This window comes from Telopea speciosissima, chromosome 11 (assembly GCF_018873765.1).
Source record: "Telopea speciosissima isolate NSW1024214 ecotype Mountain lineage chromosome 11, Tspe_v1, whole genome shotgun sequence".
NCBI classification, from domain to species: Eukaryota; Viridiplantae; Streptophyta; class Magnoliopsida; order Proteales; family Proteaceae; genus Telopea; species Telopea speciosissima.
In genome coordinates this window covers 37,227,658-37,245,834 of record NC_057926.1, presented here as the reverse complement: position 1 = coordinate 37,245,834, position 18,177 = coordinate 37,227,658, and the positions used below count along the sequence as shown (strand labels likewise).

At 37.9% G+C, this 18,177-nt stretch overlaps 1 protein-coding gene across 1 annotated transcript; it reads left to right on the top strand.

Moving 5' to 3' along the window:
• Window positions 1–5,377: 5,377 nt before the first annotated feature.
• LOC122645946 (mitochondrial carnitine/acylcarnitine carrier-like protein) lies at window positions 5,378–12,074 on the top strand. The gene is made up of 4 exons (XM_043839369.1): window positions 5,378–5,490; window positions 5,608–5,719; window positions 10,848–11,239; window positions 11,329–12,074. The coding sequence occupies exons 3-4, from the start codon at window positions 10,848–10,850 to the stop codon at window positions 11,825–11,827; spliced, it is 891 nt and encodes a 296-aa protein (XP_043695304.1). The 5' UTR covers window positions 5,378–5,490; window positions 5,608–5,719; the 3' UTR covers window positions 11,828–12,074.
• Window positions 12,075–18,177: the final 6,103 nt, after the last annotated feature.

The window sequence follows — 18,177 nt, the reverse complement described above, 5'->3', positions numbered from 1 at the left end:
CGTTGTCTACACTAAAACACATGGGGTGGGATGCAACGGCCATTTTGGTCATTCAGGGTGGGGCGGTCATTTCGCCCATCCCCAATGTGTCTGGGTGCATCCTGCGCCTCCAGTGCAAAGAGCATCTTCCCATTTCTTATTGACACCCTTTGAAGTGTCATATACTTTGTAATCTTACTTTTTTGCCCATTGAGTAAAATCTATATATTTTTTAATGAGGATAAATCATGTTATTTCACATGTATAAATGAAAAATATGAAACTCTGACAATTTTGATAATGACATAATGATAAGTTCTTTTCAAATTATTTTTTTTCCCCCCTAACATAAAACTTGAAGAATTTTTTAGAATAAGACAAAGGGCAACCATGAAGATGTTAAGTTCTAAATACTCCTATAAAAGTCTCATTTAGCCAATCCTATAATTGAATCAACATATTGGGGCAAAGGAATAAACATTTGGCATATAAAATAGAAGGATAATTAAGTATTTTTAAAATACCATGGGAGAATCAGAGGTGAAATTTGTTTTTATGGGGAAATAAGAAAAGAAGTCTGGGATAGGGGAGTATGAGTAAATATAGACTAAGTATAGAAGAGTGGCAATAATTGCCCCTATGATTAGTGATAGGTATATTGTCCCTTGGCGTTTAAGATGTTGATTCTAACAAGGTTTAAAAACTCAAAACCGGGTACGGTCGATCTCCAATGTTTCTGATTCAACTCATCTTGGAATTGATCAGAATCAGTTGGACTTGGCTAGACTTGCCCTGATGTGGTGTATATGATAAACAATAGTACACTTAGGCCGTTTGTTTGACGAGAAAAGTGGGGTGGGAAAGTGTTGATGTATCACTTTAAAATCCCACCCCAACCTTGTTTGTTTAACTTGGGGTAATGAACTTACAAAAGCTTAAGGAACAACATAAAATGTTTGTCTATTGATGTGGCACTTAAAAATCCCACCCTTATGTTATTCAAAGCCCCATAAAAAACAAAAGACTTTTGGTTCTGTTTGTTCATGGCAAAAGAAAGAATCTCACCCCTATTCCCCAACCAACTTCAATGTGGAACACAATCCCACAATATTCTCACCCCATCCTCCTGTCGAACAAACATGGCCTTAAGAGTTTAATTTGATAGATCAAGGACCAACTCTGAGTCAAATTGCCTAATTCGACGATTCTGAGACGATTTTTAAAATCATGGGTTCCAAACATGGATGTTGATTGTCAAGTAGTTCTTACCAAAAGAAAAAAAAAGATTGTCAAGTAGTTCACATGTATTGTCAAGCAAATATAGTTTTGGATGCTTAAGCAAAAAGGGAATCCGATTCTTATTCTTGGATCATCGAGAGCTCTTAGGAGTTGTTGGATATTTGCACCCAAAAAATAAAAAATGATGGCATGATATCACCCTTTTGGAATTCCCTTGTTTAAAAGAAAATGGGACCTTTATCCGCTGCTGTAATTGGAGCGCTGTTGTACGCATCATGCGGCGCAGCAGCAGCCATGTGTGCACAGTGGGGCCCGCTCGATGCACACAGTAGCGCTCCAGTTACAACAGCAAATAAAAATTCAAGAAAATGTGGTGTCTTGGGATTGGCGTGTTATTTGTGTGATTATAAAAAAAACATTGTGTTGTGTGCCTTCTGGGATGGGGTGCATGGGTTTAGTCCCAGAATGGGTTTGTGAGTGTGGTGTGTATTGTGTATATCCGTCATTTTGTGGTCCCAAAAGTTGATTAACAATTGGGATTGGTGTGAGATTTGTGTGATTACCAAATCTTCTTTGATTCCTTAGAATTTTATTTAAAAAATAAATATTTTTTATGTCAAAATATTAAAATGATTTATCAATCATCTAATCACATTAGTTGTTCAAGACATGTGGCATCTCCAACAATGCTTCCATAGTTGTGTTTTCTTGTATAATATTAAGAATTTTAATGTTATTCCCATAACAAGCTAAATGGCCTATTTCTTTTCCCGAGTCCGGTAGTGGAAGAACTCTTGTCCAAAGTCTCTTGCGTCTATTGTAATTAATTTTTCTCCCCTTAGAATGAATAAAATTTCACCTTTTCTGTGGGGTTTTTGCTTGAAAAAAAAAAAAAAAATTCTAATCATGATTGAAATACACTAATATCATGAATCTATAAAAAGGAAAGAAACTAAAGAGAAGGAGTTGAATATAGATGTGGTTGATGACGATCTACATACTATAAAAAGATGTATGAAAAACAGTCTTATCCTATAATAAAACCCGAATACATGCTTAATATTCTAAAATAAAAAGTTGAATAATTAACAAGAATTCCATTAATGCATAAAATAATTATAAATATGTCAAAATAAAGAAAATTAACCATAACAACAATACAATATGAAATTATATTCACCTAATAATTAATAATTCAAGGAGAAGTTTTTAAAAAAATAAACAATTTGAAAATTATGAAAAAGACCTTATACCTATATGTAACCCTAAATATCTACAAAATTATTTTAACATGCATGAAATTCAAATGCAGCCTGATACAAGGGCATGTTAAATTGAGTGATACAGAAGATCCTAATAATGCTTTCTTAATTGTTCACAAAAATAAAATAAAATAAAATCTTTCTTAATCGTCAATATTTTGAAATTATTGGTTCTCTTCATGCCATCTGGTGTCATACATAGACAGAATGTACCTATACTTGAGTCCTGAATACGTGACAAATTTTTCAATAAAAAAATAAAGGGCAAGGGAATGCTAACCAATCGTGTAGCCCCCTGCACCAACACGGTAGCCAATGAAAGTGCGCACCGAGGCATTGACTTGGATGTGATTTTCGATTTCATTGGGGGTTGAAGGGTCTTTTTGCACACGAAGATTTTGGTTTGTATCTAGGCGTCGAAACCACTCTAACCACTGGTTTGTGTTCTTTTTTCCAAAAAAAAAAAAAGGGTTGATGTTCTCTATGCCACAGTGTAGCCTGCTCTGAGACACAGGGACCTGCCATTTAGGGGGGGTAGGGTGATCATTTCGCCCACCCCATGTGTCTAGGCACAGCCTGTGCCCCCGACACAAAGAACATTTGGCCAAAAAAAAAAACATGGCAAGTAGCAAGGTAGCTGACTTGGGATTTTAACCTTTCGTGTTCCCCCTTACTTTAGGGGTTGGTATGCATTTTCAAAACAGGTTTTGGGTCTAGACTGCATTCTAGAGCAACATAAATATTGTTTGGTATATGTTCTCATTCTAAATTCTTAAAATGGGATCAAGAACATGCCTTGTTCTAAAACACAATAAAAATTCATTTCACGCTCTTGTTCTTGACCATATTCATGTCGTCGATGCTAAACTTAGCAATAGCAATCTTCCTAGGCCACAACTCCATTCCACTCCAACACCCCCTATGAGCATGAACTCCACTCTATTATAGAGAAAGTAATATCTCCTAAAAACACAGTCATTTCAAAGCTTGGCTACGCGGAAATGATGTAGAAGTAACTAGGAAGAGGATTTTAGTGAAGGAATAAATGGTGAAAAACCTAAGGCAGAGTCATGAAAAGATAAAACGCTCTCTGAAGTAATATCAGAGACATTGCATAAGAGCAAGAGGGAGGAGCCATAGAAAGTGTCACAGCCGTAGGGAAAGGTGACTTAAGTTACCAAAGGTGGTTAAGCAATTGGGATCTGATAAAAGGGATAACATGCCCGAGGGAATGAGCTCAAGAAATGAGGTTCAAAAAAGCATGGTGCATAGGTTCAAAGGAGAGGTTATATCTTGGTCTGAGAAGAACGGAGGGCAACACCAACACACAGGTATCACATAGCTCCTCATCTGGTAACTGATGGAACACGTTAAATCAAGCCCTTTAACCTATATCATACTAGGTTGACCCAATTTAACGCCATACACTAGAGTGGATCTTATTAGGCACATAATAGACAACCACGCTTTTGCAACCGTCGTTCTCGATGGCTTTCACTCTGGTAGTGGGTAGCCCTTTCCAAGGGGTCCCACTCTGCTCCAGGATTTTTGCTTAGCGGTAGGTAGCATTTTCTTCACGACTTTCACTCTACTATAGGTAGCCCTCCCCTAGGTAGCCCTTTTTGTGACTCGAACCTGTGACATAGTGTCTGGCTCTGATACTAAATGTTAGGTATTTAACCAATACATCAAAAGCTTCAGAATTGATAGAACACGTTAAATCAAGCCCTTTAACCTATCTCATACTAGGCTGATCCAATTTAGTGCCCTTACACTAGAGTGGGCCCCATTAGGCACATAACAGACCACCACATTTCTGCAAACGTCGTCCTCAGTGGCTCTCACTCTAGGCAGCTTTCACTCTGGTGGTAGGTAGCCCTTTCTAAGAGTCCTCAGTGGCTCTCACTCTAGACAGCTTTCACTCTGGTGTAGGTAGCCCTTTCTAAGAGATCCCACTCTGCTCCAGGGTTTTTGCCTAGTGACAGGTAGCCCTTTCTGGATGGCTTTCACTTCACTATAGGAAGCCCTTTCTGTGACTCGAACCCGTGACATATTGTCTAGCTTTGATACTAAATGTTAGATACTTCACCAATACACCAAAAGCTCCATAAATGCTGGAATACATTAAATCAAGCACTTTAACCTATCTCATACTAGACTGACACATAACTTAGACTTGTTGGACTAAGTTTAGAATCTACACACCTTCAGATTTGGATTAGTTCTATGATTTTCCATATACTGGATTGAACTCCATTAGGTACATAATAGACATGTTAGGTACTTGATACCAAAAGCTTTAGTGTCAATGGAACACGTTAAATCAAGCTTGCCCTTTAACCTATCTCATATTAAGCTAGTCCAATTTAACGTCCATACACTAGATCGAGCCCTATTAAACACATAATAAAGCCTCCAAGTGCAACCACTCTGTCTAGTACGGATCAGAAATGTTCCTAACCCAAAACCGGTACTCCCGATCCATTTCTCATGAGTGAGTGACTGGGTGGTGAGTGGTGACTAGACTAGTCAGCAACTCACCAACCGCACTACCATTTGCCCAATATTTCTGGAGCTCATGCATTCTTCTGACGGTTTCTCTCCGTCATTGTTTTTTAGTTTTAATCTGATTCTTTGAACGAGAGAGACAGAGAGAGAGAGAGAGAGAGAGAGAGAGAGAGTTAAAGATTTTCTTGGTGGAGAGGGATCGATGAGAGATTGGTTTTCTAAGATCTACGCCCATCCTCGTCTGCTTCTGCTCTTCATTTCCAACCATATCTCATTGTCTCTTTTGTCTTTCTCCAATCTAACCATCCATTTTTAACTCTCTCTATCGGCTTGGTTTCCTCTGTTCTTCCCTCCATTTTTAATAAAGGTACAGCCACACTGGTAGATTTTAACATCGAACGAAGAAATTGAGTCTTTTCTTACTGAAGAAATGGGAAGAATGGGATTATTGCTGGGAAGTGGTTCTGTTTTACAGGCGACGAGAGGGCGGTTCTAACTTTTGGTAATTGAATAAATTCAAGCCAGCTTATCAGGAAAATAATTCCAACCCACTTTCTATAATTAAACTTATTGGTTGCCCTATTCTTCTTTTAATGCATTGGTTGTGTTTCTTTGTCAGATTGGAGATTTCAGTTCAGGATTTTTTATTGCAGATAAGTGAGGTTCACTTTACTGTGAGTTCGTGGGTTTTTGGAGAAAATCATTCCTGGTGAATCTCTAGCTTTCTCAAGGTAATGTTCTTAATTTTTTTTTTTTTTTTTTGATGGGTAGATGTTGAAAATGAAAGTCAGACAAGGAAATCAAAGAAACTAAGATTGTATCGTTCCATTTAGGGAATCTTGTGACCTGTTTTATATAGTTAGCCTTCTTTCAAATGCAGTTTGGGTCAGAGTTGCAGAGCTTCAGTTTTGAGTTTCTCTGATTCTGAGTTCTTCAGCTACTACTTGTCTAGTGATTCGTACTACGATTTTCTAAGGTGTCTTGTGACTCTATCTTCAATTGGTTATGACCTGTGGTAATCCAGAGTATTGCTTCACCTCGTAAGTTGCAAGTACTCGGTATTGAATAGTAGATAAGAAAGAACTTTAACCTGATGTCCACTGTCATGTAACTAACTTTGAACATGAGTAATTAATGCATTTGATCATACATATCTCAGATTCACTTAAAAGAACAAGCAACAACCAATCAACCTCCCTCAAGGACCATATTTTAAGTCATTGCCTTTTCTATATGGATTGACTTGTTAAAGGTCTACTATAGATCTATGAAACTCCTACACCATTTACATAGTTCACGAGTACTATTGGAATCCAAATATCGATCTGTCAGTTGCATCTATTTTATTGGGGATCAAGACAATGACTACTAAGTATGGGTAGGTAGTTTATTTGTGGTTGATGGCTTACTTATGTATTGATCATGTTTGTTAAGACATGGGATTCCTCAATTTGGAGGTTGCTCATGATTCAGACCCACTTACAGAACAATAAGAGCATTGAGTGAAAGACTTGGGATCAGGATTCACTGAGTGGATAAATTGAGGGCTTTTATCTGTTCTTTGAACTTTATAGAGCTTTCAAACTACTATGAATGCAAGCAGGGCAGTGTCTCTAAATCATAGTTGTGAAGGTGTCGCTTAGGCGCCACCTAGGCGTCCAGGTTCTTTCTCAGTCCAAGGCGATACCATGCCTTGTTGATACTTCGTTAATTTACGTTAATTTATGTTTATTTTTTTGTTCTTGATGAGTATGCTTATATTATATTCTATGCTTTGTTTATTATATGTTGGTTTTCTCATATTAGGTCATTGCTGGCATAATTATATCATATTGCATTGATATGGATTTTACGTTGCATATAAGCATAATTATATAAAATTGTCCTTGCTATATTACATATAGTCATACATTGCATGCCTAGGATGCCTAGGTGCCCCTCCAATGCCTTGGTTGCCTAGTCGCCGTGACAACTAGGCCCTAAATCACACTCACTTTCACAATTTTTCAGTGAGATATTTTCAAAATTGGACTGAAATTTTAGGTATTTCAAAATGTGATAAAGGGATTAAGGAAAATATGCTTAGAGAACTTATCATTAAGCATTTATTGTGATATAGATGTTGTAATTTCAGCTGTATTTTGAGAAAGTAATGGGGTTTTCTAATCACCTAAGGACTAGGGTTAGAAAATCACATGTAATTCTGAAATCGTATGGAGTATATGAACCAAAACCAGCAACGGAGATTTAAATAAACAGAGAAAATACAAGATGTGGCCAAAATTCTGGTCGACCGGACTAACAGGGAAGGAGAAAAAACCCTCAAAGTTTGAACTAGAACCAATGGTCGGATTTTAGCATATTAGGACATTACTAAAATAGTAACTTGCTGGCAGATTTAGAAACATCAGTGTAACAACAACTAGAAGGTAGAATAGAAAGAAAAACCAAAATAGAAAGTTAGTGAATAGATTTAGTAACTACAGAACTAACATGGAAAGTGAATATCGAAAATAGAACCAAAACAAATTAGAAAATAGAGAACAGCAGTGAATAATTCATAGATTAGAAATTAAAATCAAAACAGAGACTTGAGAAAGGAATTAGAAATTAGTTCAAATGTAATAGAAAGTGTTGTGCAAAATATTAACTACAAGGAATACTAGAAACAAGGAAAAGAATGGTGCTATCACATGGTTCAAACTATGGCAGAATACTGCTATCAATGATAGGAATCGATGAGCAAAAGAGAGGAAGAAGAAAATGGAAGATAGAAAATGAGGATATGAAGTAGGATTCCCACTTAGAACTTGACTAGCATCTCACTAGTCCAACTTGGCATCACATCAAGGGCCTCAGTGCATTTTACAGCAAATGAGTTATTCACTGCAAGCATAAGCTTAACAAATTGTTCAAATAATTGGTATTGGGTTTGATCCCCTATTCTTTATTTATAACTTCATGGAAATAAGCAAAATAGAAAACCCCCTATGTATGGTAGGAAGAATCCCTTACAACTTAAGTTTTCTTCAAAATATAAACTATTTTACAACCTTAATAAAATAGAAAATAACTATTTAATACCGTAGAGGACTTAAATCCCTAATGTTTAGGCTTATAGAATTGGTCTATTACAATAGTAAACCCAAAAATATTATGCCCATGGCCCCTATAACCTTTTGGACACTCAAAATTAAACATATTAGTCCATTCTTGGTCAGTTTGATGGCCTGGTTTGCTGCTGACCTTCTTGTTCTTTTGAACTGCATCTGCAGAGGAAGAAAACAATCTAATGGATTAAAACCAATGCTATTTAGGTTTTAAAATCTTACCCACAAGCAGAACCATACAAGCTCAAACCAGTAGTAAGAGACCTTTCATAACTCCCAAAATAAATCTCAGAACAGCCCCAAACCACTATCGGAACTAGGTCTCCCCTTGGTACTCCGAACCCTCAAAGTTTGATTCCAATCCAATGGTTGGATATAGAGATGTGTAGAAGAATTAGATTAAAAACTAGATTCCAGAATTAGAAACAGGGCTATAACTTCACAAAAAAGTAGAATAGCATCAAACAAGGATCGAATTCTCCATTCATCATGTAGAACACAATATATACGAACTAACTTAATCTGATGGCCGGATTCCACAGTTCACCAACTCAACAAATAGAAACTAGACAGCAGAATTTAGTAACCACCAATAGTTCCTTATCCACAGGGCTGATCAAGCCCCAACTTGGCTGAAGGCAGGGTGTGTTACCAGTTAGAAAACTCAAAATATATCAGAGTTCCAAGGGTTAGATGCTGAGATAATGGTACCTTAAAACTGCAGTCAAATAGCAACAGAAACAGGGAACCACAGGTAAGAGTAAGACCAGGAGAAACTTCAGAATTAAGGTTGATACGTGGCACAACAGAATATGTCTTCAGTCAGCCTTCAAACAGTATTAAATCAAGGAAAAATAGTCTCAGTACTTACTTGGATGTGCCGGAACAGAATTGAAAGAATAGAAACAAACCGATAGATGAAAGGGATATGACAAGAGCTTCTCACTAAAGCCTTGCTAGTCTCTCATCAGCCACCAGTAGCCTCTCACTAGGGTTTCCTGCTTCACACAAGAGAAAACAGCATCATGGCAGTTTTTATCAAAATTGTTGGGCATGTAGTGACCCTTCTCTTATTTAATGACTTTGATGAAAACAGCAATGTAGAACCTTCCTTGTGCGGAAAGGAGGTTCCTATACAACATCGATTTCTCAAAAGTAGAAACTACTATGACATAGAAACATAACTCATATCTCCTAGAACTTAGTAATTTAGAAACAAGAAAAATAGGTGGTAACTAACTACTAAGCATAATAAAGTAGAATCTAACAAAAATAAAAACTGTTAAAGAGTCCTCCACGCAATGACCTAGTAAACAACTTATTAATGGGCTAAACCTTGCCCATAAAGTGGACCAAGCTTAACCGCAAGGGCTGGGGTTGAGGACATAGGCTGGCTGGACCGGCTGGGCTCTCCCCTTGCACATGTATTTGACATTAAACCTTGGATCTGCATCAGAATTTCATTCAAGGATTTCAATGAGGACTAATGGATCCTTGTGGAAAATTTGCTTAATTGCCTTTGTGATACGACACCTTAAATGCAGGTTTTCTATGTAATGATTTGATTATTTAGATCAAAATATGTCCAAATAAGTCTTGGCACATGATTCAGTCATTTTTGTTCCGTGGTTGGTCATTGAGAAACTTAAAGCCTGTAGTTGCAGATATGCACCACAACCCATTCATAATGGTAATCTGCCCAAGGATCTTTCCCTTGTTTCCCCCAGGGCACCCAAAATCATTAGGTCATGGATTCCCTTGCAGTGATAAAAAAAACAAACCAGAATGGCCTAGAAAATGGTGTGGAATTATCTGAGTGACTTGGTGGCTTTACAATCAAGAAATAGATTATATGCAGATTCCCCATCGACCATACATGTTTGACGAAACTGAGGTAGGAGATAACAGTTCTTTTTCATGTTTTTGAATCATTACAAATTAATATTCTCATGAGCAAGTTTCCACTTCAAAACTACATTCTCTAGGAAGCAGGAAATTTTGAAATGGGTTCAAGAGGGAAATTTTGTGTCATGATCTCTCAACTCCCTTCTGAAAGAAAGGCCCAAAATGAATGAAGAACTGATAAACAATTTTAATTTCCTTGTCTCGAATTACCAGAATGGCCTAAAAATCCGATTCCTAAGTGATTCTTTTTGGATTGAAAGGCTAAGACTTCATGGTTCTTATGGACCTAACTTCTATCGAATACTAGACACTCGCTACGATACTTGAAGTCCTTGGCTGAAATGCCCAACAATAAATGTTTCGAGCTATATGTGTACAGTTTCACTGATTCTCCACCTAGGTTGTCAAGGCACCGCTTAGGTGTCCAGGCGGTTTGTTTTCGGGTGCCTTGGTTGGTGTCGCCTTAAGTTTTTTCACCCCTTGACCCCGCCTTGATTCACCTATCGCCTTTCGCCTTGACAACTATGTTCTCCATAAGGGTTGCTCAGAGACCCATTTCTGAAGGTTATTTCATCAATTTGTTTTACCTTTTAGGATCAATAAATTTCTGATCCAACTGACCAGATTTGCTACAAGAACCATGGAATGAAGTATTTGAGTTGGTTGTTTCTTATTCATAGTCTAAACTTTTTTTCTCCCTTTTGAAAAATCCTCATAGCATCCTATGAATCTTGTGTCCTCACTGAAGATGCTATATTGTGATCAAGTCGTCACAAGGAACATATGCCTATTAAAATGATTATTGCTGGCTTAACTAATCTTTCTTTGTATTTTCTCTTTGCAGATGGCAGACATCGCTAAGGACTTAACTGCTGGAACCGTTGGAGGGGTAGCACAATTGGTATGTGGGCACCCCTTTGACACCATCAAGGTCAAGCTCCAGAGCCAGCCTACCCCGGCCCCTGGCCAACTCCCTAAGTACTCAGGTGCCATGGATGCTGTTAAGCAAACAATTGCAGCTGAAGGCCCGAGGGGCTTGTACAAAGGTATGGGTGCCCCACTTGCCACTGTGGCAGCTTTCAATGCTCTCCTTTTCACTGTAAGAGGACAGATGGAAGCATTGTTGAGATCCGAACCTGGTGCTCCTCTTTCAGTCAACCAGCAGATTGTTTGTGGGGCTGGGGCTGGAGTTGCTGTCGCCTTCCTTGCATGCCCTACCGAGTTGATCAAGTGCAGGTCTGTGTTATTGTGCTTTTTTCTTTCTGTTGTGCTAGGGAAACTACTGAAGCCGCATATTAAGTATTGGTTCCATATTGAAATCATAGGTTGCAAGCCCAGAGTGCTATGGGAGATGCTGCTACATCGGGGGCAATAAAGTATGGAGGGCCAATGGATGTTGCAAGGCATGTTCTCCGATCAGAAGGGGGCGCAAGAGGCCTCTTCAAAGGTTTGGTTCCCACTCTTGCACGTGAAGTCCCTGGAAATGCTGCGATGTTTGGTGTGTATGAAGGCTTCAAGAAGTACCTTGCTGGGGGCCAAGACACTTCTAGTCTTGGTAGGGGCTCTTTAATTGCTGCTGGAGGCTTAGCTGGTGCCTCTTTCTGGTTCTCAGTCTATCCAACTGATGTAGTGAAGAGTGTTATTCAGGTAGATGACTACAAGAATCCCAAGTTCTCTGGTTCCATTGATGCCTTCAAGAAAATCCTAGCATCTGAGGGAGTCAAAGGCTTGTACAAAGGATTTGGGCCTGCAATGGCTCGTAGTGTTCCTGCAAATGCAGCATGCTTTTTAGCCTATGAAGTGACAAGATCCAGCTTGGGATGAAAGCCAGTTGGAGAGATAATACTGATTCTTTCTACCAGCCAAAGGGTTCTGGGGAATGTTATTGATAAATTTTTTTTCGGAGTACCTGTTATTGACAATGTTATTATTGCTGCATGACTTTTGTTTTATGAAAACCCTTTTTATTCAATCCAGTAGTCATAAGAAGTGTTCTAAGCAATATGGCATTGACTTGTAATATCAGGAAGAACTCTCTTGGAACTTTTAACGCAATTGTTGGCACAGGTTCCCCCTGGCATAGTGACAAGTTTACAACATAATGAATCTAATGCAATAAATTTGGTTTCAAAATTTGAGTGATCAATGGAAATAGTTCTTGTTAGAAGATAAAATGGCCGCCCTATGAATGTGACATATTACTTGCAGGTGAGCCAATCAAATCAAATGGCCAAAAAGATATCAATACGAGGTGGTAAGTATAATTCCTAAAATATCGTAGAAGTCTTCTCTATTCTTGCAACTGGATGGGCAAGTCTCCAATGGTCACCTTCGAGTGACAGGATGTTATCCATATATTACAGAAGAGCTCAATGCTAACCTTGAGAAATATAGACATATCCAAGATCTAGATTGCCTTCTAGGTTTCCTGTTTCCTAAATAAAAATAGATTTTATCAGACTCGCACATCGCGAATGGTTTGGAGTACATCACATTGTCGTCCTTTTGTTAGCCAAATGTGGGGGAAGAAACCTGCAGATGGTCAATTAAGTCCTTATATTTCTAGATAGGAATGATTATAGAGTTGAACAGTTAAGTTCAAACCCATGGCTGCAGAGAAATATGTCAACCAAAAGCAATTGTTGCAGATGCCTTTTTGTAATTTCTGCATCATTATACTCTTAGATTTCTATTAAGTTTACCTTCAAACGACTACACTCAAATTTCAGCAGCCATATCTACCATTCCCAAGAGGGTGATCAACTCTGTGTATAGTGTTGGCCACAATAAATGCACCTTGGATCTTTAAGTAAACCATATCATTCGAATCTACATAACACCTAAAAAATATCGTAAACTTGAAAATAAAACTTCATCTACATGCTAACAAAAGCTAAAACGTACTCTTGACGCATCTCTTTACCAAATCAACCCATCAGGTTAAAAAAATAAGTTAGCCAACATAGGAATCCCAATTGAGGTAATTATGCCTTATGTCAAGGAAGGAAGCACACTGAAAATCAAGGTATTGTTTAGTTCCTGCTACAATCAGGGGTATCTTGTGGAATTATTTTTCATGTTCTGAGGAAACTTCTTGTTTGTTTGTTTGGTTTTTAACTAATGAAGAAAAGGACAGAGAATACACCTAAATCAACATGGAAGCAACCAAATGATGGATTTCAATAGTTGTGTAAGTCATTACAAAGTAGAGGAACGTAATTTCCATAACTAGGATCTCCCATTGTCGCACAAGAAATAGGATAATAAGATCAGATATGAGAGTCATTTTGTATACCTTTCAAGGGTTTGTGAAGATCCAGGCATGTAGGTTCATCTCTTAACAGAGGAAAAGAACAAGAAAACAGAGAAGAGTACACTTTCTGCCTGAGAGTAAGAGTTTATGCTGAGTTGCCTCAAATTATTAAGGAGATACTATCCCATGAACAGATCTACAAACATCTTGTTTTTTGGTGTCTCTTATCAGAAATCACAAAGATTGTACTAGAAGCTTCCATTGATACTGCCTGTTTCACAAAGAATAAGTGGTAGGCACACAGTCAAATTTCTTTGTCATGATGGTCCAGTGCCATAATTCACTGTATTTAAAGTATCATGAACAGTGAGAGCTTTTGCTCATGATTGATCCTGGCTTTTAGTAGAGGGTCACATGAGAGAAAGGATATGCACAACTGCGGCCATGATACTTATGGTGGCCTTCAACACTTATTGTGAGCAACCTGGTTTCACCAACATCTTCACCTGTCACACATTCAAGAAGAACATCATCCTCAGAGTTCTAAGTCAAAATTTCAGAATAAGGTCCCATATAGGACATCTTACTTGTGGAATGTTACCATTTCTAGATCAGCTTGCAATTCCTTTATTCTTCCCATGTAATCCTGGTCTTCTACACACACAAATGGCTTTGGCATCAGAACCTGGTCCCTTAAATTTTTGGCATCATGAATGAGTATTCGGTTAGCACAATGAGACCAACAAATTAATGTTATAAAAGTGAGAAAAGGAAATGATATATGTTGGAACCAGAGAAAAGTATTTGTCTGAAACAAGCAATTGAAAAGTTAGTGTGCAGGAATGAATATGATGGAGATATTTCACTATATCAAATATAAAAACATAAAATGACCCAAAGAAAATTAACCTTGCTCTGTTATGTCTTGAACTGCATCTCAGATTCATTTTGTTATAACAAAAATGTGAGTTCTAAAGTAACATGAGATGTCCTCCTGCCCATGATTCAAATGAAATTGATGCCTTAGCATTTGTATCAACATTTATTATCTGAAGATAAAAGCATACCTTGAGAGTGAACCTTTTGCAGTAATCAATCACCACTTGCATGTGTACTTTAAGTTGTGGCAATAATTTATGGTGGGAGCAGCGTTTACCTGAAATTTGTTTTGGCAGCTATTTTGCCACAAGCATGGTTTTGTATTTCCACATTGTCAATTGTGAGTTGGGTTATAAGTAATTTTGAAAGGTTGTATATAGTTATCTCATGGAATTGTTGTTTGGAGTAATCTCATGGAATTGTTTGAAAGATCTGAACCACTTCTGGAGATATGTGCATTTCGTTCACCTTTTGACCTCAGCTTCTGGTCCTTGACTCTTAGATGTCTGTATCTGGAAAATATGTAAGGTTTGTGGAAGGAGAGAAAGAGAAGGTTTTTCGAGGATTAATCTTGTCGGCCAAGATTATTTTTCTTAGACATTGGAGAATACCTTTTGGACTCTGTCAGTTTCAAAAAAAAAATGCTGAATCTGAAAGAACTCCTTTGGTATTGAAGGTTGAAGTGACACAGAAGGTAAGCTTCTACCTCCCCCCCCCCCCCCCTCTGCCCCTCCCCTCCCCAACTAACTAGCTTCTATACAGAACATTGAAGTGCTATTCAAATTAGGGTACAAAAGTTCAACAAGATCAGTAATGAAAGCGATCTTTAATTGTACAATTTTGTGCAGTAAACTAAATCTGGGGGTACAAAAAGAAGGTAATTTAGGAGCCATTTGAGGCTTTGATGATGTGGCTACATCAATGGTAGAGGGCTGGAGCTAAGATCATCCAATTTTATCTCAAGCTCTCTCCAACATTTATCTTTCTTTTCTTCTTTAAAACTCCTGATCTAATTGCCTGATTCAGATTTAGAATACAATTTTGACCATAAAATAGAAGATTTATCCAAGGTAGGTCTTCACTAGAGAGGATTGATAACTTAACAATGCAGCATAAGCTGCAAGATATTTTCTCCTTGGGCTGCTTTCAGGAATTTGTCAAGAGAAATCAAATATGTGGCATCCATCAAACGTAAATACAATATGAGATGTATTGAAACCTTTGTTTGGCATTTTGCTTCAGCAAATGTTTCAGAAAGCTGAGCTGCATCCATAGTAGATATGACTCCTTCATGAAAAGTAACCACTACAAGAAATCAGAGATTGAACAATGTATCCACCAGTTGGCATATAATATCATCGAAGCTGGACTGCATTTACCACCAATTATAACATGCCCATCTAAGTTCAATCCCTTGCAAGCATCATTTGCAGATGTTACTTGCTCATTTGTTCTAATTTGATCCTTTGTTCTACACAGTATGTCATAACTACCTGGACAAATGAGGACATTGACATGTCATGAGTGTGCAAAATTTTTTATATCTCAGTCAGTTGAGCTAATGCACTATCATAAAAGCATGAAAGTCAAAATGTGGTACTGTCTATTTCCAACTTTTAAGTTATTTGGAACTTCTGTGCTATCAGACAGTAAGAAGGGAAAATATGCTTACATGTGCAACAGAAAAGAAAGTGCTTGTGTGGTACATCATAGTATCTAATAATAACACAAATTGTACTTTCTAAAGAATGCTTTTGTCAGGAAATCGAAAGTTTCTACCTATCATTTTACAAGGGTTTTATGGAAACTCATGAAACCATTAGCCATGCCCTAGAGCCCAGGCAGTTTGGGATTGATTGGGCCTCCAAACCTACACTGTATTTTTGTCCTGGAAGACATGGCAAAATGGTCTAAGAAGTATCTGGGTTGGAAAGTTCCTTGGCATATTAACTTCAGTGTTACCTGTTGTCAGATATGGAAAGATTCTAGTAAATTTTTTTCTTATTATTATTGGAAAGCAGTAGTATATCAACTCTTTGTAATGTTTTTGCAGTCATTAGGTAAAGCATATAATGCTGCACTTTATTCTGGGTATTGTGGCAATCGGCCACAAAGCTATGGTTCAAACTTAATGTGGATGGCACAAGCAAAGGCAACCGAGGGATGGCAGGAGCAGGAGAATGGTCTAAGATCACAACAGGAACTGGATTTTGGGCTACACTTGGAGATTGGGCACAACCACAAATATTGTGGCTGAGTTTACAGCATTGCTGGATGGGCTGGTATTGGCATGATGGAATCATGGGATCATAGAGGTGTTTGAAGTTCAACTGGACTCAACTGCTGTTTTACAGAGAATCCACAAGAGTGCTTCCAAATAGGATCATTTATCCAATGTTCAATCCAATACCAATGAGCTTATTTAATTGCAGTGGGGGTTCACATGGGATTGATATAGAGAGAGACCAACATATGTGCTGACTGGATGGCCAATTTAGCCTTCTTTCCCGCTTAATCCTTAAAACTGTACTCGGAACCGGCTTCTGCACTGAGACAGACTCCCCTTGATTTTTTGCATGATTAGCCATTATACTGAATAACCTATTTTAAAGTCAATACAAATATATTTTTTTTCTAAAAAAGAAAAAGGTTTCTACCATACTTTTCTATCTGTGACTGGTTCACTATATGTCAAAACAATATCTTCTATGATTTCACTTTGATAGATTTTTGAGTGAATAAGCCTTCAGTACCCCCTGTTTACAAAGAGAGTAAAGCATCAAACAAGAAATTAAAGCTAGGAGACAGACCAGAATGAAATCCATTGAACATTGGCAGGAAGTTGAAACTAAGAAATGTACATATCCATAAAACCCATTACACCCAAGGTTTTTGTTGTTGTTGGAGTACATTCATGTCATAGCTATCACCTACCGGAGATTGGAACTAGACACAAGAAAGACTAAAAATTGGAAGACATTAAATGCAGAATGACAAGAAGACAAAACATCTAAGATAAAGCTGATGACATAATAACATGTAAGATGAAACTTAGAACACTTATTAACCAACTATTGGATATGTAATCTGCATGCATATGATTTATTGGTAAAACCATAGTTTTCAAGGCGTCACCTAGGCATCTAGGCGCCCATTGTTAGAAGAGTGCCTTGGTTACCTAGGTGATGATGCCTTGACGCCTTTTGGTGTCACCTTAATTTTTTTCCCTCCAATGCCTCAGATTGCCTAGACGTCGTGACAACTATGTTGGTAATTATTGTCATTGGATGTTTAGAGTAGCAACATGGTCTATATGGATTCTGCAAATGATGATAAAGAAAGATAAACAAAGATATTGGTTTGAACTCACACTGTGACGTGAGTGTGACCATGTATATTTATATTTGAAGTGGTTACATGATTTCAGGGTTTGGTTACAACCGTGGGTATTTGAAGATAAGACTTACAAGAGATAAAGATAAGAATTACAAACTGCTTACAAGAGATAAAGATAAGAATTCAGGTTGTTACACATGAGGTGGCAGTGACTATTAGGTTGTTGCGTTTTCACCCCCTTCAAACTGATGGGTGGAACAAATAGCAGTTTGGCCTGATGACTGTTGAACAAAGGCGATGGTAACCCCTTTGTAAATATGTCAGAAATTTGGTTGTTTGAACGGACGAAATGAACTTGCACTGTATTGTTCAGAACTAAGTCTCGAACAAAATGATAGTCAACTTCTATATGTTTGGTTCGAGCATGCAGTACCGGATTGGCTGCCATGTGAGCAGCAGATATGCTATCACAGTGTATCACCATAGGTTTGTTGATGCTGACTCCCAAATCGTGAAGGAGGTAGGATAGCCATAATATTTCTGACGCAGTAATAGCTAAAGCCTTGTATTCTGCCTTTGTGCTAGAACGAGAGACGGTGGGCTGCTTTTTCGAGCCCCATGAGAGGAGGTTGGGGCCTAGGAATGTGCGATACCCTGTAGTGGACCATCGAGTGTCAGGGCATCCGGCCCAATCGGCATCTGTGTA